General features: G+C 37.7%; 1 protein-coding gene across 1 annotated transcript in view; it reads left to right on the forward strand.

The window, feature by feature from the left end:
- Fsd1l (fibronectin type III and SPRY domain containing 1 like) overlaps positions 1-24,530 on the forward strand; it is a 76,298-nt gene that overhangs the window by 30,585 nt on the left and 21,183 nt on the right. Inside the window, exons 5-8 of the mRNA XM_059254359.1 lie at positions 5,015-5,037; positions 8,680-8,801; positions 18,721-18,930; positions 20,609-20,707. Of these exons, the coding sequence (XP_059110342.1) occupies positions 5,015-5,037; positions 8,680-8,801; positions 18,721-18,930; positions 20,609-20,707 (454 nt within the window). The remainder of the gene's footprint in view (positions 1-5,014; positions 5,038-8,679; positions 8,802-18,720; positions 18,931-20,608; positions 20,708-24,530) is intronic.

Below are 24,530 nucleotides of genomic sequence, written 5' to 3' on the forward strand. Positions count from 1 at the left end.
CTACACATGAGTACCCACAGTGGAATAACAGCTGCAAGGTACTGTGAAAGGGAACAATGTCATCTGCATTTGATCACAGATGAAAAGAAAAATAGGACTTCTTTATTTTTTGTCACTCAGGATAACTCACCCCTGGAATACCTACCGCTCAGGGTGTGTCAGTCTCCTGAGCAATGAGAAGAGCAGACAGAGAGGGAGCTCAGTCGGTGCTCTGCGGACAGAGGGTTGAGAGGGTCCTTCAGGCTGGTCAGGAATGCTGAGAACAGAGAAGGACCTTTAACAGAAGTGTGCTTTAGCTTTGAGAACAACTACAAATATGTGAAGTATCTACTAAACACACAGTGAAATAGAACTTTACCTTTTACTTGTGAGTGTTGGTGTCTTACAGAAATGTAGTCTAGTGTGCAGATGTGCTGGTTATAAAAAAGGCGTGAGTGGTACTGTACTAAAGTTAGTTTCAGGCTATTTACTTTTAAGTGAGCATGTGTGCATTTGTTTGTTTGTTTGTAGTGTATTAGTGTTTTGCTTGCATGTATGTATGCGTACCATGTATATGTATTGTGCCCTCAGAGGCTAGAAGAGGGCATCAGATCTCTGGACTAGAGTTACAGGGGGTTGTAAAACACCCTGTGGGTGCTGGGGATCGAACCCAGGTCCTTTACAAAAGCAGCAATGCTCTTTACCACTGAGCCATCTCTTCCAGCCCTGATCATACGTTTTGAAAATAGTACATTTATGAGGAAAGATAATATATGTATAAATATATATAACACAAGTTAAATACACACACACATCCATTTAATGTATAGAATCAATGGATATGCAACTAGTTCCTTTCCAAAGGTCTCAGAAAAAGAAACGACAAGGTTTCCCTATGTAGACATGGCTGGCCTGGGACTTGATATGTAGACCAGGATGGCCTAAAGCTAAAGCTCACAGAGATTCACTTGCCTCTGCCTCCTTACATGGAAAGGTTAGGGTTTTTGCCTAAAGGAAAAAGAACATTTTGAGATACTCTTTTTTTTTTTTAATTTTCCTTTGTATAAAAAGAAAATAAAATAATGTTAAGAAGAAATACACTTTTCCTGTCTTTGACAGAGACAGTAGGTCCTTGAGATTCAAACATTAGGAGCTTTTTTACATCCTGGAGTCTGCTCCCTGTGGCCTATGATGTCACATGCCACAAATAAATATTTTTAGTTACACTACAGAAGGTATGGCTTACTCTTTGGGTTTACATAAGAAAAAGAAGCTCCAGGTTCATGAACATTTGAAGAAGAAAAAAATATTGATCTTAAGGCTGGAAAATACGAATGAAAAAGCCTACCAAGATATATGGAAAGAAGAGCAGCAAAGAAAGTTCTGGAAAGCCTCTGCAGTGAGAAGTGCTGCCTCTGCTGGGCAGGGGAGACTGGCGGAAGCAAACACGCCTTTCATCAGCAGAAAAAAGATGATGAGAGAAGGTGAGACAAGGACGTCATGTGCCCACAGTCCATGCTCGGAGAAGCAGAGGAACTCAAAGATTTTTGAACTGGCAGGAGAAAAAGAAGATGTGGAAGAGGCTGGGTTTGCCCGACGGCCACACCAGCACCTGAGTGGAGAGTCCCTTTTTGCTTTTCCTTGTTGGCTGTGAAAAAGCATCAACTCTGGTGTAGTTAGCAAAGGTACTGCTATCAAAGGGGGTCTGATGTGGGCCTCGTGCCGCAGGAAGCAAGGTTATTGGGGGAACTAATATCTCAGGTTACTTACAGTCCTGGAATTGAAGCATGTATAAATGTAATCTTAGTGGTTTGACAGTGGTTTCATACTGACAACCACAGACCAGCCAGGAAATCCACCATTCCTGTGATGTTTCTGAATACTGCCACGCAGCCTGACATTGATCCCAGACAGCAAAAGAACTGTTTTGTAAATTCTTAGGAAGACAGCCTAGCCTTGCTGTTTGTTTGTTTGCTTGCTTGCTTGTTTTGAAACAGGGTTTATGTGTATCCCAAGCTCACCTTGAGTTTACTGTATAACTGAAGATGATCTTGAACTCCTGATCCTCCTGGCTCCACCCCCTGAGTGCTGGAATTGCAGGCACACACCACCATGCTCAGTTTATGTTGCTGGAGATCACACTTGGGGCCGTATGCATGCTAGGCAAGCACTTTATCAACTGAACAATATACACAGCCTCCAGATTTTTAAATTGTAGAAACAAGAAAGTATTCAAAATGCTTGAAAAATTAACAAAACATATTAGTTTCTGTATCTTTTCATTGTAGACTAAGAAGAAGGTTAAGCAAAGCTTCATTTTTGTTTGTTTATACTTAGCTGGTAATTATGAATAATTATTTGTACTAAATCCTTTACTCTTTTGCAGTTCTACTTAAGTAACTTTGGCTTAGCATGACAGGTTCCTAAAACTGACATATTAAAAGATTGTAATTATTACTTTAAAAAGCAGAGGCTAGGTGTACTGCCTCAGGCGTACAATCCTAGTACTTTAGAAGGTGAAGCAGGAGGATTGCTGTGAGTTTGAGGCCAGCCTGGGCTATAGTACGAACTGTGTCTCAGAAAACAAAAGTTAATTGATAAAGGGAAGGCAGAATGAGCTAGAGAGGAGAGGAAAACATAACCCCAGAGAAAGCCGGGCACTCACCTAGGCATACTCTGGCTGAATGGAGTCATACAGGTGCAAGTAAACATGGTAGCAGCAGCGTGCTGGAAAATTTTAGGCTTAGGATCTTAGAGATACAGATTTATAAGATTATTACTCTTGAAATTAAAACAGAGGAGCTGGGAGGTGGTAGGTCCTGCCTTTAATTTCAGCACTCAGGAGGCAGAGGCAGGCAGATATCTATGAGTTTAAGGCCAGCCTAGTGGTCTATGGAGCTAGTTCTAGAACAGCCAAGGCTACACAAAGAAACCCTGTCTTCAAAAAAACAACAACAACAACAAAAAGGAATTAAAACAGAGGCATGAAAGTATATAGGAAAGTATACTTTTTGGATGGCTTTTTTCTTTGGGAGAATAATTTCTAGAAAAAATAATTTATTCTCTATTTAAAGATATTTCTTGAAATTGGGCCACTCTAGATAAATGGCTCTAGAATTTGAGACTTTCCTCTTTTTATAGATGTAACTTCTCATCCATGTTTACAGATGCATTTAAAATAAAATGTGAACCTAAATTGTAGCCACAGAATTTTCATTGTGTATCATATGTAGATACACAGGACAGCAATTTCTCCTAGGTTATCTGGTTTCTCGTTTGTTCCTTTTGTGTTGTTTTTTCCCCCCACAAACAACATGGTATGTGAAATGATGCCACAAAAGCCTTGTATGCGTGTGTATGTATATGTGAACAAAAATGGTACCATACTAGATACAAAACAGAATCAATAGTGGTCTTCCTCTCAATGGTTCATGTGAGGGAAACTGGGAAACAGTATTCTTCTAACCACGTTCAAAATCCATCAGGAAATAAGATAAAACAGGAAAAACAAGAGGCCAAGTACTGCTATGATACTGGAGAGTATCATTACATCAACAGCTTAACTTCCTAAGTTCAGAATCACCTTACCTACCCGGGTCTCAGATCACTGGGGGTGGGAAGAGGTGTTTCAGTGACACTGACAGAACAGAGGAAGAAGAACACAACACACACTTTCTGTGGACAAGCAAACTTCCAAGAAAAGTAAGAGGTACAGGTGAGTGCCTTTAAACTCATCATCTGGGAGCAGTGTTAAGTGAGGGGTCATGACAGTGATCTTTCCTCTGTGTGTAAAAAAGTGTTCCGTGCAGAAGAGAATCCCTTTTCTTTCCTGTAACACCTATATGAAAATCGTTTTTAATTCCAGCTACCTGGCAGTACTTTCCTAAACCAAGATAATAGTTGACTAATGTAGCACTCCTTTCAAAGGGACTGTGCCAAACTAGGCTCGTGACCTAAGGAGATTGGAGAGCCACCACCTTTGGTTGGCCATAGTATGTGGACCTTCGGAAGGATTGTTTTTTGCTGTAAAAACGTTAGGAACCCAAATTCCTTAGTAGAGAAATAAAATGATTAATATATAAGGCCACAGAGTTGATTACTGATAATGCTGGAGCTGTAGCATGTTGTGATCTGTATTAAATCTCAGTTTTTTTGTTCAAGCCAAAGTATCTGAGGCTAGGTATAAAAAATGACCTGTAGCAAGTAGAAACAATGTTAGAACTGAAGGAAAGAAGAAACAGAAGCAATGCTTTATGCATGTAATTTACATTCAACTGTACTCAGTTATTAAGTATTATTGTGTACCAGGCTGTATGCTAGCAAAACAGCCATCTTTGTCTGCTGTGATTGTTAACTATGCTGTTAGCATAGAACAAAATCTTTTGTTGGATATATTGTATTTCATTCATATATAAAGAGGCAATGGCTTTGTGTGATTTCATTGTTGTTCTCTGACTGTATAGTCCCAGATAATGACTGTGAACCCTTCCTAAACTTGTATTTTCATTTTCTAAGAACAAAGACAGAAGATACATACACTAGGTGTGAGTTGCTAGCTTCTGTGACCCTCCTGAAAGAGAGACCCACTTGGAAGAGATGTTTCTCACATCTCCTTGTCTGAATCTCTGCTCTTAGAACTCATTCTTGGGAGCGGACTAGAACCCACAGTCTAGTTCTGGATGCCAGCAGGGAAGCTTTCATCAGCCTCAAAGACTAGCAGACTGAATAAAAGGGAAGGGTATTTTGATAAGCTTATGTTAAAAAAATACAATTATAGTTCCATGAAATTAGTTGAAATGTTAAATTTTCCTCTTTTTATGGTGATTGATGTGGGGGTCTCTATTCTACTATGGTCCTAACATCACTTTATCAAGCTTACATGAACTATATAGATTTCTTGTCACTTATGTTTTGATGAATTATGAACTAATCTGTTGCAAGATTTATATGCTAACTTTTCTTGCATGTCACTGCCATTGAACTTGCATGAAAAGCACTAACTACCTTCTTTCTCTTCTCCCTGATTGGCTCCAAGGCTGCCAGACAGATCAAGGATAGGTATGGTATAAAACCTACATTTTTTATTTAAGTGTCAATATTGAAGTCAGAAATGAAATTCAGAAACCATTTTTTTTAGAATTCTGTTGATGAAAATAACAATATGTAATAGTTACATACAAAGAAAAGAAAATATGCTCTCTGTATATCTTAGAATGACCAGTAAACTTTTTAAGGTCACATTTTAAGTTGTGAAAATTACATATTTCTAAGAGAATTTCATTTCTGGTTTAATATTATAGTTAGCTTTAGTTTTAGAATAGTTCTTAATTAGTTTAGTATTGAATAGTGGTCTCTCTTGAATAACTTAAAGTACATCTTGCTGGGATGCAGTTTTTGCTGCTGATTTTAAATGGACCTGGTTTTTAGAGAAGCCCAGTGTTGCCAAGTGTCTGCAGGAGCTGAGGCTCTTCACTGCTGTCCTGGTTAACACCTTTGTGTTCTCTGTCCTGTTCTGGTGCCACCTCTTTCTTCTTCTAATGCCACCACCACCTTGTTTATCCTGTGGGAAAAACCCAGGAAAACTATTAAGTGCCTTGGCTTAGAAGGTGTCTCTCATTGTAGAGTGGGACTATAAAAAGGCATGTAGCACTTGCTGGAACAATGTGTGAGTGTTCAAGGAGCTGAGGTGACATTTGGAGTGTCACTGACCTGCCTGCCTAGTCACCGAGCATTGTCTGTAGTTTGTAACTTAAGGTTTTTATCTCATGATCCTGAGAGTCTCTGACAGGCACAACTCTCAGTCTCTTCAAGTCTAGATCAGTTTATTCATCAGGTTAATTCACAGAAATACTCATTGATTGTGTGAAAACCATTGTCCCTTGTTCATTTGGAGCAAATGTCAGCTGTGTTTCTTTTGTGGCTGATGATGGAGGAGAGGGGACAAGATTTGCATAGTGTCAAAGCATTCTTAGCACAAACACTAATGTCCATTTCTGTAGATTTTCTATTGTGGGGTGGCTAATGATGGAGCTCCTTCTGCTAAGAGCTGGATATAGGGCAATCACTAGGGTTTGTTGCTGTTCTAAGAGATGCTTTTCACTGTTTTCTGGACTGGCCCTGAACTCTGGGTCCAAGCATGCTTCCTGCCTCAGGTCTCAAGTAGGCTATGTGAGGAATGGGTGAGAGCAAAGTCCTTGATACGGTCGATTTGTCTGCTGAGACTAGCCAGGAACAAGCCTCCCACACCCAGGCTAGATTATTGCTCCTTACTAGCTATTACTCCATTACATCCCACTGTGATTCCTGAATTATCTGCTTTAGAAATCAATTCCTAACCAGGTTTTGTGTTGTCCAAAGAATCTTGGGAAGCTTGGGCAAATCCTCCTTCATTTCAAGATTCTGTTTCTGTGCTTCCTCGGCTCCCATCTTTACTCTTGATGACCTCTGTTCAGGTTGGTTTGTCAGAGTTGAGTTTCAGTGCCAGCTTTGATGTCTTCTCTGCATGAACGGTCCCGGCTTTGCCTCTTTCTCAGTCAGCCCCTTGATGGGATCGCATCAGGATCCAGGCATCACAGGAGTTGGAGTCCGTTTCTTCCATCTTACTTAAAGCCTACACTGTTTTCTTTGTTTGGCTACCCACAGAGCATTTCTCGGTCTTGGCCTATTTTTTAAAAACATGATTAATGTGCTCATTTATTTTGTCATTATTTTCTCATGACAGTAATAACTCTGGGAGGAAAGAGTCTTAATTCAGCTGCTACTATCAGAAAGAATCTAAGAAATCAAAATGCATTAAAACATCAAAGCAGCATGATTTGAGAAGGTCTTATCAATTTTAGATTTTTAGTTTGTACTTCAAGGCTAACTTGTCTAAATATATTCAGTTTAAAAATAAATACAGTTTTTTAAAATATTGTACCTCTGAATTGATTCATGTAAGTTTTTTTGGTTTGGTTTTGGTTTTGTTTTTTTTTTGAGACAGGGTTTCTCTGTGTAGGCTTGGCTTCCCTAGAACTCGCTCTGTAGACCAGGCTGGCCTTGAACTCACAGAGATCTACCTGCCTCTGCCTCCTGTGTTCTGGGATTAAAGGTGTGTGCCACCACTGTCTGACAATTCATACACATTTTTAAGTTTTCATTTTGAATAGAAATTTTTATTTTTTTTCTAGTGCAAATGTCATTTCTACTGCATTTTGGGGGCATTTGTTTTCTTTGTGTTTATTGTTGATTATGTCAAGTTTTTATAGATTTTGTAGATTTCAGCATTTTTCATTAAACAATTAGTTCATTGGGTATAGAAGAAACCAGTGAAGTTCAAACTCATTCACTAATTGAGCATCTATGAACTATCTCATCTTAATGTCATTCTCTAGGACTCTTAAATGATACTCAGGGCTGTACAGAACAGCACATGTAAAGCTGAGCCTTCATTCTAACTTACCAGCATACTAGAAATCCTTTGAGATTCTTTGAGAACCAGCAGCTTAGTACACATTTGGTTTCTGAAGTATTCAGACAGTGTGAGTGCCTTCCCCATGAACTGAATCACATTATTGTATTTTTTATTGATAAGCTAAATAATTGCTACTTTTTCATTGTTATATTACAGTGATTACTTTGTTTTAAACATCAGCAAGTTTACCATCCTTCATCCCGTTGATCTCTTGGTGGCAGATCCAATTGACTAGGCCTGGTGTTCCCTTTGTTCCTGTAGCTCTATTTATATCCTCTCTCAAACTGTGTAGTAGGAAGAGAACACTGGTGAATAGTACTTCTGTATCTTTCTGTTTTTCTCCAAGAGTATTACAGGACTGACTGTGATATTTGTAGAAATTTGCTGTAACATGAAAATAATGAAATTTATGATTAAGTCACAAGTTAATTGAATAAGAGTTTCTTTTCTTTTTTGTGTGTGGAAAAAGGAATTCGCTCATTTGGATAGCTGAGGAGAAGCAGATACAAATGGGCACACTTAAGTGGCTTTCCTTTTTTACATCAGCATATGAGTTTCTTTTAATTTTCAGTTTTATTAAGAACTTTCTCTGATACTTTTGATATAGTAAGATCTGATTTGGCTTGATTCTTATTTTGTATTTTACTGCACATTTATCTGAGTGTTTATTGAATACTTCTTATTTAATGACATAGAGATCTACTAGACTGCTTCTCATAGTGTCTTTCTATGTAGTTGATGTTGAAGATGAGAATGGCGTCTTGGTAGTGTGGAACTCACTGTTAATGATCTCAGTTCTCTTCTTGGTCATTCATGGTCTGTCTTTAGCAGGTTTTGCAGTACATAATGTCCGGTCCTTCTGCCTCTACCTTTGTTGAGAGCACATGGTGTAGCAGTACCTGGAAGAATGTTTGAAAGAGGCTCATTGTTTGGTGAAAATGAGTGAGGCTAGCATTAGGATGTCAGTGAGACTATATACAGAGACTCAGATGAATGGGATCTTGTAAACAGTATTTATATTTGATATTGTTTATTGTGATATCCATCTACCTATGACATTTTATAAAATTGACTGGAATTTCAGCTTTTGATTCAATTTTCAAAAGACAAAGCAAATTTCTATTTGGCCTTTGTTACAGTTTCTACAGTCACTAAGTGAAATAATTTTTATCTTAATTTTATAAATTATATAAAATGTGTTCCTTTGCATTCATTTATTTTAAAAAGTATATTTGTGTTTACCATAGAGTCACAATGGCTTCAGCCTTTCGCCTTTCTTTGAAACCAAAAGTCAGTGACAACATGACACATTTAATGGTGGATTTCTCTCAGGAAAGACAGATGCTGCAGACTTTGAAGTTTTTGCCAGGTAAATACATTATTATATGGGAGTGTTCAAATAAAAAATTTTACAAGATATTTCCATAATGAAATGTTTTTGTTAGTATTGTTTTAATTCTATTTTTGTATTTTTTAATGTTAAGTAGTATTTCCATCACCAAGTAACACTGTTATTTGATTTGTAAATTATTAGGACAATGGTGATTTGGGGAATTTTTTGTTTTTGAAATTGGTTGTTTTGTTGTTGTTGTTTTAACTTTTATTCTTGTCTCATACATTATATCCTGACCACACTTTCCATTCCCCCCATTCCCTCCTCACACCTTCCCTCTCCCCCAGATCAACTCCTCCTTTGTTTCCCTTAAAAAAAAAAAAAAAGACCTCTCAGGGATAGCCACTGATCATGGTCTAACAAAATACAATAAAACTGGGCACAAACCCCCACTCACATCACAACTAGACATTGTGACTAGGAAATACTAATTGCACAAAACCATTTCTTCTCTGGATACATAGTCAAAGACTAAGTTAATAATCATTATGCTTTAAGAGAACTCAGAGTAGCATAGGTGAAGAACTAACTTGTATGGTAGAAATCATGAGCTGTAGAGAAATACGTAGAAGGACAGGTGAAAGAAAGGAGTGTGGATGAGAGGAAGAAGGAACACTGGTCCATGTGTGGCTACATGGATGTTGGCTTTTCAGAATTACAGATGCTCCCTGACAACACTCACTTGTCTTGTAGTTTTCCACATTATAATGGTGCAAAGTGATAGACTCTCAGCAGAGAGCATATTTTGAATTTGGGTCTTTTTCAGGTTGGCGATCTGCATCCCTACTCCACACTCCCTCAGGTGAACATGTGGAGTTTTCCTTTCTTTGACAGTGTTGTCTTACATATGCCATGCACGTGTTCTGAGCACTAAGCAACATCTCAAGCTCATGAGTGAACCTCTGAGTACTAAAACGTTACATCTCAGTTAACTGGTAATCAGAATTTTGATGCTAGAACTTCACATTTTCAAAACTAAAATAATGTGCTATCACCCCTCTTTATAAGCACTGTCATATGTCTTACAGATTTTCATAAGCTATATTTTCATTTTCATTTAGTTTAAAATATTTAAAAATTTCTCTTGAGATACTGTCTTTGACCCATGTGTTACTTAGAAGTGTGTTGTTTAATATCTCAAAATATTTTAGTATTTTTCAGCTCTTTTTCAATTGGTTATTTCTAGATTAATTGGATTGTGGATTAAGAGCAGATACTGTATTTTCTACACTTGAAATTTGTTAAACTGTGTCTTGTGGGACAGAATGTAGTCTGTCTTGCTGTAACTCCATAGTTATTCAGATGATTCAGTATTCTTCTGGTGCTGCACACAGCAGTCCGTAGATGTTAAACGTATGCAGTTTATTGATGAAGCTGTTCAGTTCAGCAGGGTCCTGTGCCCTTTGGCCTTCTGGATATCTCTGTTTCTTGTGAGGACTATTGAAGTCTTGAACTGCCTGGTTTCATGCATGTCTCTTTGCAATCTTGTTAGTTTTGACTGATCAGACTCTTGTGTCTTTCTTGTGGAATCAATGCTACACACCTTCTTATCCTTGAAAATTCTCTCACTCTAGTGTCCAAAACTAATGTAGCTGGATTGATTTTCCTTTCACTCATGTCAGTCATGTGTATCTTCCTAATCTAGAACTGATGTTATATTTAAGGAGGGTTTTCAATATACAACATATCAAATGGCTCTTTGATGATTCATTCTCATAATCTGTGTTTTTTAATTGCTGCATGTAGATCTGTGTATTTCTCTCTACAACCAAGCAAACAGACACACATTGTGTTTTCTCTAACTGAATTCACTTCTCACACTGTTTGAAGGTAGCACCAGATCCACAGCTGTAACTGGAGTATTCCTGTGTCCACCCGGCTCCTGTAACCGCTCAGGCCCAATTAAACACACAGAGACTTACATTACTTATAAACTGTATGGCCGTGGCAGGCCTCTTGCTATCTGTTCTTATATCTTAACCTATTTATTAATCTATAAGTTGCCATGTGCCTTGTGGCTCACCGGTATCTTACTTCATGCTTCTCCTCATGGCGGCTGGCAGCGTCTCCTCCTCGGCCTTCTTCCACCCAGCGTTCTCCTCTCTCCTTGTCCCGCCTACACTCTTTTCTGCCTGGCTACTGGCCAATCAGCATTTTATTTATCAATCAATCATAGCATTATATATTCACAGCATACAGGACATCCCACAGCACATAACTTCCAAGTTCAGTCCCCAAAATTTCTACTTTAGGTGCAGTTGTAAATCTGAGGCCTTCAGAACCTGTTAGCTGATAAGAGAATTGAGATTTGTGGTGAGAAAGGGAGAATCAGTCTTCTCCAAAGGGTGAGCCCCATAATTGGTTATCCAGTATCAAGTGGCCAGCCCTTAAATCATATGCATTCACGTAACACTAAAATGACTGAGCAGATTGTATATGTGTGTGTATAAGTGTAACAGTAAGAAGGAGGCCATGATTTTGAGGGTGAGCAAGGGAAGGTGGGGTACATGGAGGGATTAGAGGGAGAAAAGGGAAGAGGGAAATGATATGATTATATTTTAATTAAAAAATAAAAATATTAATAAAATTAAAATTGAGATTCCCACAACCTCCTCCTCAGGTTTCATTGACTTGCTACAGTGGCTCACAAAACTCAGAGAAGCACTGTGCTTACATTTACCAGTTTATTACAAAGACTGTTTTAAAGAGTAAAAATAAATAGCTCAATGAAGAGATACTAGGATGAAGTCTTCAAGGAGGCTAGGTGCAGGAGGTTCTTTCCAGGTAGGATTTTGCATGGATGAGTTCTTAATCAGCTTTCTCCTTACTGTAACATATTCAGCTTCCCAGAAGTTCTCTGAACCTAGTCACTGGCCTTTATGGAGACATCATTGCATACATAAGATCACCAGTGGAGTTGGTGAGGGGCGTCCACAAGAGCCTCCCTCTTTAGACTCTTTAGCATTGGGACCAGAAAGGAATTATAACGTATTCTCTGAGTTCCTGCAGCTTGCTTTGATAAAGTGTTTATGAATCAGTAATCATGAATAAAAACCAGTATGAATGTATGTATCATAATATCACATAATATTTTATGTAAATGACATGGTAACCACACTCCCCAAAAATCCTAGCAATGGTAGACAAAGAAATAGGAAATGAAACCCATTCAAAGAATTTTTAAATGGAAAAGGGAAGAGAAGGAGAAGAAACAAAAGAACTGCAAGACAAATAGAGAACAGTTGACCAAGTGGCAATCAGTAAATCCTTCCCCATCAGTAATTAAATGTAGGGCTGGAGGAATGGGTCAGCAGTAAAGAGTACTGAGTATTTCTCAGAGCACTGGATTTGATTTCATATATCCATGTAATAGCTCATTCCAGCCCAGAGAATCCAGTGCCCCCTTCTGATCTCTGCAGGCATGCACATGGTGTATGTACATGTACACTGGCAAAACACTCATATACATAAAATAAATCTTAAAAATCATTAAATGTAAAAGAATTAAAGTCTTAAGTGAAACAGAGTGCTCGAATGAATTAAGATTATATGCTGTTTGTCAGAACCTCACTGTAGAGTCCTGGATGCAAATAACGTGAGTAAAGAGATAAATATTAGTTCTGTAGATCACTGTTAGACAACGTAAATAATCCTTTTCCTCCCAAGTATCACTACTTCAATTTCTTTCCCCTTTAACCCCAGTGTTTAGTACTTTATTTTGTTTCACAAGATAGAAGAATCTTCCTGCTGATACACTTTTAGTGAAATGTCAGCTGACCTGAGATGTAGGTTATAGGGTGTCATGGTTATCTACGCTCTGTTTTCTTGACAATGGGTAGTCTACATCATTTGCAGCAATAAAGACTAACAACTGTTTTATATCATAGGACAAAACCTGTAAGATACAATTAAGGAAGTTCATGATAGTGTTGTGATAAATTTGTCTTATTAAGATGTACTATAAGAATCGTTCACATAATTATTTACACAGAAAACTTGAATTTTGGGGTGACCTCATATTCATTAGAACTTGACCATCCTCTCCTCCTTTCAGCTTAGTATTATTTTACTGAGGTGCTTACTTTGGTAGTTCTCAGTTGCTTTGTATTTTAACTTCTATATGTACCTCTGTTGCCTTTTGCAGGATGGTAGGCCAAAGCAAAATAAACTTTAAATCCTAAGATTATTCATTTAAAACAATACAAAGGTCTATGGATTAGTATTTTATTGTTTTTAGAAATATCGTTTCTCATGCAGAAGATAATTTCTCTGTGAAAAACCCAGTGCCACCTGTTTGATCAGTAATGTCACTCATGGAATTCTGCCTCAGGTTAAGCCCTGTCTAAGTGCCTATGAGAAACCACTTGCTGACCACTGCTTCCCAACTATTAAAGCTGTAAATACCTTTCTGGATCTTCATTCTTGTTTAGATATGTCTCATACATTAGATTATGTACATCACAGACTATGATGTGTCATCAAAGGCAAAAGTCCAGGACCTTATCTTTGTTTTGTTTTTGGTCTGTTTGTTTTGTGAGTGGAGTAAGAAAAGACTTCATTCACTGAGGCAGGAAAATTCTAGTGCAGCATGTACTACACAAGCATGTACTACACAATTTCTGGCATTTCCCCCCACAGGCCTCATCAATATCCTGAGATAAAGTACAGGCTGGAGAAACAACAAAAGCTATATGTGTACAGGACACTAGTTGAATAACAAAATAAACGTAGTCAAAGAGTGAAGCCCTGAATGATGTGAACATGTATATGTATGTATGTATGTATGTATGTATGTATGTATGCGTGCATGCGTGCATGTTAGTGTGTGTACAGGGGCAGGTATGTGGGCAGGTGTACATATCAGAATCCAACTTCAGATGTTATTCTTCAAGCACTGACCACTATGTTATTTAAGATAGGGTCTCTCACTAGTGTAGTAATACTTTTTCGTCAGACATTTTTGGGCTACCATCCTGCAAATAATGTCACGGAGACTTATTATTAATTATGAAAGCTTGCCTTTAGTGTAGGCTTGCTCCCAACTAGCTCTTATAACTTAATTAACCTTCTTTTATTAGTCTTCATTTTGCCACATGGCTCAGTTACCTCTTTTCTGTACAATATATCCAACTTGTTCGGTGTATCACTGGCATTTCTCTGCCTCTTTTCTTCCCAGCATTCTGTCTGTCTCCAGAAGTCCCACCTAATCTCTCCTGCCTAGCTATTGGGCATTTAGCTGTTTATTAATGTAGGCAGAGGCATGTCTTTATAGTGTAAATAAGTACTCCACAACACCCTAGCCTGGGACTTATTGATTAGAACAGGCCGGTTGGTCACTGAGCTCCAAGGATTCACTTGTTTCTACTTCCCAAGTGCACAGGTGTACTGGTACAGTGCCTGGCTTTTGTACATCAGTTCTGGCCATCAAACTCAGTTCTTTGTGGTGACTTTACTGACTGAGCTATCTTCCTACTATAATTATAAAAATTAGTAAAAAAATTTGTTTTTATAATAGTTTTAGATTTATAGAAAATTAGGCAAATAGTAAAGTTAGCATTTTGAAGTCTATTTCTTCCTCCACATTTTCCCCTGTTATTATCATGAATAAGGTACATTTGAAACAAGTGATGGACAATGCTGATGGTTTTTTTGTGCGTGAGTTTTTTGTTTTTTTGGCTGTTGTTGTTATTTTTAAGTTAGGGTCTCATTATGTAGCTCTGGCTGTCATGGAACTATGTAGGCAAGGCTGGCCTCTACCTAACAGAGATCTGACTGCCTTTGCCTCCTGAGTGCTGGTACTAAAGGTGTGCCCAGCTTGACGGTTTATTCTTAACTGATGTCTGTAGTTTGCATTGGGGTTCTCTGCTGGTACTGCACAGTTCTCTGGGCTTTGACAGGAGCCATTTGTTGTTCCTTTGCCAAGCAGAGTTTCCATAGGGAATTGCTGCAAGCCGCAAAAATATATAAAGTGGGACTTCAGCTGATTATGACAGGCTAATACCTGGAAGAAGCCAAGGGCCTTCCAGAGGTCAAGCTGAGGCTCAAGGAGTCTTGGTGATACTGGCTTTTGATTATTAGCCGTTTCCTACTACGAATTTCTCGTGTGCTGTTGTAGCTTTTCCATCATTCTTTGGGCACAATTTCTCTTCTACTAAAGGAATATTTAGATAACCTTCTGAGCAGTAACATAGCCAGGATTCCTAATTTCAGGCCTTCCTGTAATTATTGTCATTAACAGCATCTGGCCAGGATTATCCCCGGATGGATGAAAGTATCTTATCAGAGATACCTCTGTATTCTCTAAGAACAGACTTAAGCATCCAGACTATCTGATTGAGAAGGCCTGGTGGATGTGCTAAGTAAGCTAAACTTTCTCCTTTCCACAGTCTTATCTCTAGTTTTAGATCCACCCTTAACAATTAACTCAGAACTAAAGGGTTCCAACTGACAGGTGCATCTAGCTGTGATGGAAGTTGCCTAGCGATCAAGCCCATTTGCCAGAAACAGCAGGAGCAGGGATAGCCTGGAGAGATAAGGGCCAAAGGGATAAAAGGGCAGTTTTATTTCCAAAGAAGGACTAGACAGAGAAGAGAAAAGAGAATGGAAGAACTAGATGGGTAAGAACTGGAGAGGACCGAACTGAGATGGGGAAGAGCTAGGTTGAAGGGCTAGAAGAGAGTTCTAGAGGAACAAGATGGAAGATGAGGAAGAGTCAGTTGGGGAAGAAAGAGATGGGGAAGAAAGAGAAGGGAGAGAGGCTGAGATGGGAAAGAACTAGATGGATGAGAAAGACCTAGATGGGGCAGAACTAAGATGAGAGAATTAAGATATAACTTAGAGGACAGCAGATAAATGTAGAGAGAAATCAGGCAAGAAAGGAGTGAGGCATGAGAATAGAACAGAAGCTGAGGAGATAGAATTTTATCCCAGAGGAATAAAGTAGATGGACTAAGAGCTCGGTGTACTTAGATTCTTTTCCTGAAAATAATTTGCGCTGTTCGTAGCTTCTCTTCTGAGTCCCTGGGAAGAAGATTATTAAGGCTGGTTCTTATTAATATTTGAGAGGAAATAAGTTCACTGTTGTTAAATTCTCTTTTGCTCTATTCCCTTATCCCTCATATTCCACAGTGATTGTATGGCCTCTTGACACTTCCAAATTTGTTTGGGTTAGGATTTTTTCCCCTTTGGTCTTTTCATTTGCAAAGACAATTTTGTTCTTGTTTAGTTTGTCTGTTTCCTTTTATTTTCTTGTCTTACTGGGTTTAGATAGGACTTACAGTAAAATGTTGAGTAGTGATAATGAGAAGGGAAGATCTTCACCCTAGTTTTGCAGTCTTGGAGTAAGGTATTGTGTTTCTCACCATTAAGTATGATGTTAACTCTAGGCTTTTTTTCTTCTTCTTCGTTTTGTTCGCTTGCTTGTTTTTGAGAATCCTCTAGCTCCAGCCTCCCAAGAGCTGGGGTTACAGGTATACACCATTATGAACAGCTTGGAAAATATTTTTACTTTATTATATATATATATATATATATATGTATATATATACACACATATATATATACATATATATAAAAGAGTGTTTGGCCTGCACATATGTACATATGTGTGTGCACTATGTGTGTGCCTGGTATCCACAGAGGCCAGAACAGGGTATCAGATCCCCTGGGACTGGAATTACAGACAGTTGAGAGCTACCATGTGGGGCCTGGGAATAGAACCTAGGTCGTCTTCAAGAGCAATAACTGCTCTTAACTACTGAGCTATCTCTCCAGCCCCCTGAAAATATTCTTGTTTAGTAAGTTTCTTACTGTACCTACTTTGTTAAAAGTTCTTGTCATGAATACTGCATATTGTCATTATAATTTTTATTTATTCTTATGATCATATTATTAATGTTATTGAATATATTCATCAATTTCAAATATTGATCTACCTTTGCACACGAGGAATAATTTTTGGTTTTGAAATAGGAACTAATTGTGTAAAGCCTTATCTGCTCCTGGAACTCACTGTGTAGACCAGGATGACCTCGAACTCTGCCTCCCAAGTGCTGGGACTAAAGGCATGTACCACCATGCCCAAGAGGAATAAATATTTTTAAATTCTCTTTTTAATCAACGTAATTTACATATGATATCTATATAGTATTGTAGCCAGAATTTTTCCTGTGTCCTGCTCAGTCCCACAGTTGCTCGATACCAAGTGAACACACAGAGGCTTATATTAATTACAAACTGTATGGCCTATGACTCAAGCTTATATTAGCTAGCTCTTTCATCCTTTTTTTTTTGTTTTTTTTTTTGTTTTTTTTTTTTTTTTGTTTTGTTTTGTTTTTCGAGACAGGGTTTCTCTGTGTAGCTTTGCGCCTTCCCTGGAACTCACTTGGTAGCCCAGGCTGGCCTCAAACTCACAGAGATCCACCTGGCTCTGCCTCCCGAGAGCTGGGATTAAAGGCGTGCGCCACCACCGCCCGTCTAGCTCTTTCATCTTAATTCGGCCCATTCCTATTAATCTATGTCTTGCCATGTGGTTTCATGGCTTACTGGTACTGTCATATCTTCCTTCTTGAATGGCTGGATTGCATCTCCTCCTCTTCCTTCTTCTCCTCCTCCTCCTCCTCTTCCTCCTCCTCCTCCAACTCTGCCTCTTCTCTTTGTATCTCTCTTAGATTTCCCACCTGGCTGTAAGCTTTTTTGCCATAGGCCAAAACAGCTTCTTTATTAACCATTAAGAGCAATACACATTTACAGTGTACAGAAAGACATCCCACAGCATAGTATATGCAGAGTTTTAGACAATTATGACACATCTGTGTCATTTATCCAGTGTTGCAAAGCTGTGAAATCTTTTATAGAAAATAAATCAATTTATAGTCATACATGTTAATTGTATCTCATTGAATCCATTTATTTTAATATATCATAAAACTCTTGGGAGAAACAATTGAAAACTCATAAGTGTTTTTGAGGAATTCAGTTTTGTTTAGTATGTTAAAATTATTGCCGGGCAGTGGTGGCGCACGCCTTTAATCCCAGCACTCGGGAGGCAGAGCCAGGCGGATCTATCTGAGTTCGAGGCCAGCCTGGGCTACCAAGTGAGTTCCAGGAAAGGCGCAAAGCTACACAGAGAGACCCTGTCTCGAAAAACCAAAAAAAAAAAAAAATTATTTTTTAAGGTTTTTGAAATTTGATGGACATATATCAATTACATGTATTTATGGAGTCTAGTGTGATATTTTGATATAAAATCATATCAGAAAGCCATAATCAAATTATTCATGATCACATCACCCCAAACATTTATTGTTAGGAGCATTAAAAATGTAACTGTTTTAAAATTATACAATAAATTATTGTCAACTGTTCACCTGTAGTCATCTTCCTCTGCTTTGGAATATCAGAAGCTATTCCTGTTATTTAACTTAATATATTTGTTCGTACCTGGTAACCAACTGTTCTCTATCTGCCCACTCCCTAAAAACAAGATCTTAAAAATATACTGAAAACAGAAATTTTAATTAATCATTATATTCAAAACTTGTCAATACTGATTAATTTGTATCAAACAATATTTAAAATACATTTAGAAGTAACAAGTCATTCTCGATTATTTTTAGCATGGATAGATGTTTAGAATTTACCTGTTGCCTTTTAAGATTGTAATAAACCCAGAGTGTATAAGAAGGCTTTGAAATGAAAACTTTTATAGTCTGACAATAAAAGAGACTTTGAAAATAATTATTTTGAATTTGTAGGTTATCCTTCTCTTAGCCTGATTCACTTTTGAATATGTAAAAAAGAAGAAATAGCAAAGGTTGAATGCCAAGCATAAATACTTGATTAGTGTTAAAATATGTGAGGAATGATATCCCCCACCTATTTTTCTTCTCTGCAGTTCCAAAAGCTCCAGAGATAGAGCCAGTTGAGTGTTTGGTGGCTGACAACTCTGTAACTGTAGCTTGGAGAATGCCTGAAGAAGATAATAAGATTGACCACTTCATAATGGAATACAGGAAAACAAACTTCGATGGACTTCCACGCGTGAAGGATGAGCGATGCTGGGAAATGATTGATAACATTAAGGGGACTGAATATACGTTATCAGGTAACCTGTCAGCATTTCATGAATCTAATCCTTAGAAAATAAGTGTAGTTAAGACAAATATTTTGTTATTTTAAATGATAAAATTAAGTTCTATTAGCCAAACTGATTTTTTAGATATTTATTATGTAAATGAATTTCTGTTCAAATATCAGTAAAACTTTTAATTAATATCTGCAACCTACTAAAATAGTGTATGCAGAGCGAGTATAAAAGAATGTTCTGGAAACAGTATTTCAAAGTAATCTATTTTTCCTTTTTTCTTTTCTTTTTATTTTTTAGACAGACTAACTGTATAGTCCTAGCTGGCCTGGACCTCACTATGTACCAGGCCAATCTTGAACTCTGCCTCCTGAGTTCTAGGATTAGGGCATATGCCACCATGCCCAGCTAATCTTTTATTTTCATTTTAATTTTTTATTAAATGAAAAACTACTTATTTTACTCAAACCTCCACATTTCAGGGATACTATAAACACCATTGTTTTCACTGCCACAAGATTGATTACCTCCATGTTAACACAGAATTGGGACTTAGCTAAGATTTTTTTGCTGTGTGTTGGCCTTTTGAATGCTTTTAAGAAAGATATCTTAGTATAAAGAAGACTTTTGATGCTTTAAATGACAAAATATTAGCTAAGTTTTTCGGTGCACCCTATGCAGAGTAGGATACATTAGGAGCTGTCCTGTTGATTACTGCTTCTTCCCAGGAGCTGGTGTTCTGTACAATAGGCATGATGTGCACACAGCGCACCAGAGTTAATCAACACACCTGAATGGTTGGGAATGGATTTTGTAATTTTTACTTTAGCAAACAGAGATCAGTCAAGTTGGTAACGGTCTTACAGCTAGTAATATTGTTTTTTTTTTTTTTTGGTTTTTCGAGACAGGGTTTCTCTGTGTAGCTTTGCGCCTTTCCTGGGACTCACTTGGTAGCCCAGGCTGGCCTCGAACTCACAGAGATCCACCTGCCTCTGCCTCCGGAGTGCTGGGATTAAAGGCGTGTGCCACCACCGCCCGGCTTACAGCTAGTAATATTTGGACTAAGATTTTAGTCGAGGTGTAACTACACAGGTCATGGTAGTATTTGTGCTTTACTTCCTTTCATTTCTCATGTAAAAACAAGTATTTCATATAAATACAAAAATTCCTTAGGGGTGTTTACTTTCCAGAAACTGGAGGAATGTGCTGTTGTAAATTGTGACACTGTCCTTGAATGAAATACTCAGGCTTGCTGCAGCTGCTGCTGGAGCTGCTACTGTCTCCATCATTGCTTTGTTGTCATTGCTCTCAACCTATGCAGATGGGCTTTGCTTTGTAGCCAGCCCATGTGAACCTGGAACTAATGATCCTCCTGTGTTGGCTTCCTAAGTGCTAGTATTCCAGGTGGTGTGTGCCACCATACCCAGCACAATGCCACTTCTAACCAAGTCTGAAAGGGTACTGTTCTAGTTATCACTATGTTGAAAATGTTGGTAATTGTATAATTTATTTATTTTGAAGAAAATATTAGGTAAGTCATTATTCTTATTTTCAGACATTATCAACCATTTAACATAAATTTATATTCTTCTCAAGTAAAGAGATTTTTAAGGAGGACAAAAAATGTCTGTTTGATGATGCATACACTTTTGGGAAGGAATTCTTTACTTTTTATGACTAAAAACTTTCATTTTTTTAGGCTTAAAATTTGATTCAAAGTATATGAATTTCAGAGTACGAGCTTGCAACAAGGCTGTGGCTGGAGAATACTCTGACCCGGTGACCCTGGAAACCAGAGGTGAGACTGGTAGCCGTTTGTACAGCAGGAGACAGAGCTTACCATCGGAAGTTATTCGAGACTTGTCAGGGTCATTTCACGTGCGGTTGGATTCCTTCCTGCCACCTACTTCTGCTTTTCCAATGCAGGAAATATAAGGCAGAAAATAGAACCATAGTGGTAGTGGCTTTTATTAGATTTTCCCTATAATTATATTCATGTGGGCAAAATTTCTTTGAGTCAATTCATTTTTGTTTATTTGGTTTCTTTTTAAGTTACATTTTTATGTATTTTGTGTGCATATGTTTGTGGTGGGGGCACATGCCATAGCATGCATGAAGAGAGGTGAAAGGACAGCTTGTAGGAGTCACTTCTCTCCATGCGTGGGTCCCAGGGATCAAGTTCAGGTCAGCGGGCTTGGTAGCAGATACCTTTCCCTGCTAAGCTATTGCACTGTCCCGAGGCGATGCTATTATATTTGTCTGTGGGTGTTTAGTTCACATTTTGGGTTAGTTAAATACATAAGCATTGCTGAAGTTGTCTGTAATTTTCAGAGAATTAATTATGAATCAGTAACAAAGAAGTTCCCTCTATTTTTCCCAAATTTTCTTGTAGTTATTACCATTTATACAGTTTATTAATAATTACATAGCATACACAATAATGACAAATCATTTATTTAGTCATTAAGATCATATTGAGAGATCACTGCTAGATATTACTGATATCCATAATGCAAATGAAGAAAGGAAAGTTGAAATATGTATTACTTACCACAGTCCCTAGATCTGCCCTAGATGGGTAGAAGAATCTCTTCTGGGTTCTAGGCCATCCTTTATTGTAGGCTTCTAATCCAAGTGCTTGTCTCTCAGAGAAGTTTAGATTAATGAATGTCCCCTTTTGTCACATAGAAGACTGGTTAGGTATTTGCCAGTTTGAAAGCCAATCTTCTAGAGCTCCCCCACTTGCGAAGAGATAATTGCCTGAGTTTACTTCCTGAGTTAGACTTTACATTGTAATTGGTACTTGAGACTTGGAGCATCCCACTGACTTCTAGTTTACATATATTTATGATACATTTGAATAGATATGCATGCTAGAAAATTGCTGTTACCTAGATGATAAACATATACCACAATGAAACTAGGTCCTATAACTTGACCCCAAGCCCTGTGCATGATAGTCAAGTGCTTGAGCCTTCAAGGCCTGTAATTTTTTGATGCTGCAAACAAATGTTTGTGGCATAAAGGCCTAGAAAAATTCTCATTTGAAATAATTTGAATTAGCAAATAATTTTATTTGAGAATTATACGTAGCTTAGTGAAGAAATGTAATTACTTTTAATTATTTATTATCAAACTGAGATACTACTGTTTTCAAAAAGGATTCTTATATTTCAAAGACTTGTCAAATTTCCAGGCAGATAATCTTTTCTACATGACTTGAGCTACTTTTGGCCCTTGTCAGGAAAGATTGCATTGCTATAAATATTTACCCTAAGGAGCATCAGATATTTGTGTTGTTAGTGTTCCTTTTCGTTGTCTCTTTATAGTTGGTGAACAAACTTGGACCTAACTGTGACAAGCTATAAATTTTATGAAAATTAAGTTGGAAAATAAATAGTTGGCTTATGGTTTCCTGGGAGTCTGATAGCTATTCCTTTAGCAGTGTCTGGGTTTTACTAAGCAGGCTCTTGATTGATCTTGGGTTCATAGAGAGCGACTAAGCTGATTCTGGTCTCTGGGGTCTCTAGCAGTAGCTTCCTAAGGTTAGCTTAGATTGGAATACAACCCTGAGACCCAGTAACTGTGATTCTGATCTTCAGGGAGTCCCACACCAAATTATTATACAACTATGGATTACAAAATTTCTGGGATTATTTTGTAGCATTGATGTGACTATTAATGAAAACATAAGCATTGTAGGAAAAAGTCCAGGTTTTTAAAAACAATTCAACATTGTTTACTAAGTTGCTCGGCTTGTTCCTGCTGCCTTTGACTACCCAGTACCAATCAGTATACCAACAGAGAATGGAGGGAAGAGGAGTGGCAATTAAATAGCTCAGGCCAATGAAAATATAACACAGCTAGCATTGTTTATTTCTGTCCCTTCAATGTATGTAGCATTATTTCTTCTGGCATAAAAATTGTAAAAGTGATGAGTACTGTTAAGTTCTTATCACCAGGAATTTTAAGGTATATTATCTTTTCCTTTCTTGTAAAGATAAATTCTATTACTAGATAACAAAACTTCTCTCCAACTTCAAATAGTGCCTGTGGTTTAGCTTTATAGTATTAGAGACAGGATCTTAGTTTCAAGACAGCTAATCCTTTCTCAGCCCCCGCTTTCTATTCTTTTTTGCTTTTAGAGTTGTCCCTGTTACCTTAGAGAAGATGTATGACTTAACAGAGGTCTAATAAAGTGATAGTGTCAGTAGAAAGAAAGAGACTAAACATGACACACTCTTGGAAACCTGTGCCCTTCTCTTTGGATGGTATGGTATTTGATGAGTTGGGTCACAAGTGACTTGGGGTGGTGCCTTTTCCTGCCACCCAGGTGGCTGGTGGCTCTTTACTGCATCATAAGAAGTACTGAGGAACAGCCTAGGATTTGTCTTTCTGATGGCCTCAGGATTTTTGTAAGCAATGAGCATTGATGGCACCTTCATGTTAAAGCCAAGTTTTCTTTCTCCCAAAAATGTAGATGCTCTTAACTGCATAACCTAATACCTAACCTACAGAGGATAACTGTTTCCATAAAGCAGTTGACTTTAGAAATTTCTCAGTGTATCTACCTATTAAAGAATTCAACCTTCTTTTTACTGAAAAGCTGCATTATTCTTCCGTTTACTTCTGCTTAGATGCAGCTTTTGAAAGTGATTGACTTCCTTGTGTAGTATGACATTTAGTAGAGCTGTGAAGTCAGTAGATTTTTATTCAGATGTTTCATAAGTGAAACAATGAACAATAACTGTGATGCATGTTGGAATTGAATTGCTCTTGCTAGAATCAGGAATGAAAGGACACTTCATCCACTGGGTAATCATTGGGTCTTACGTGCTTATCTTGTTTGGTGATGCATATTTCACAGGCTCAAAAAAGCCTCAGCTAATTTCATCTAATATCTGCAAGCAAAATGATGTATTATAAAAGAATATTTCTTTAATCTTAATTATCAAAAATTGAACTTTTGGCAGGAGATGTAGCAGAAGCAGATTAACTTGTAACTATGTAGCTGATACCTTCTAAGATAGTTTGGGAATTGCATTACAAAATAGAAGAAACAGCATTGTACAGCTCCTGAATCACTCATTTTGTGATTTTTTTCTTAGTTTCTAGAAAGGTAAGCTAATACTATGTTTCACCAATTTCCCCAATAAGCACTTCCAAGAATTTTGAACAGTACATATAATTTCCTAAAACATCAGATAATCTGAAAAGCAGCATAGGTTGTTTTATGTTTTTGTTTGTTTGCCTTGTTTTCATGAAGTGGATGCTTTTCCCTTCTACTTGGTCAAACAAGACATCTGTCCTCTGGCTTGGTTCCTTTGCTTATGTCACCGTCATTGACTCCAGTATATTCATGGTGATCTCAGTTTAGCACTAATGAGAGTTGAAGTGTGGAATTGTTAATGTAGTAAAGCTTCTGAGAGAATACGTGTGCTATTTTTACATTATCATTTTATATACTATATTGCTTTTTCTTCCTCTGTACTTGTACCAATTCTCTTTTTCCTTTAGTCAAAACAATCAGCTGAGAACCAACTGATAATTCTAATAACGTGGAATTTTGATTACTGTGTGCTGATGGAGCATTCTGTAGAAGCAGAGATACCATCAGCAAT

The sequence above is a fragment of the Peromyscus eremicus genome, chromosome 2 (assembly GCF_949786415.1).
Source record: "Peromyscus eremicus chromosome 2, PerEre_H2_v1, whole genome shotgun sequence".
NCBI lineage: Eukaryota > Metazoa > Chordata > Mammalia > Rodentia > Cricetidae > Peromyscus > Peromyscus eremicus.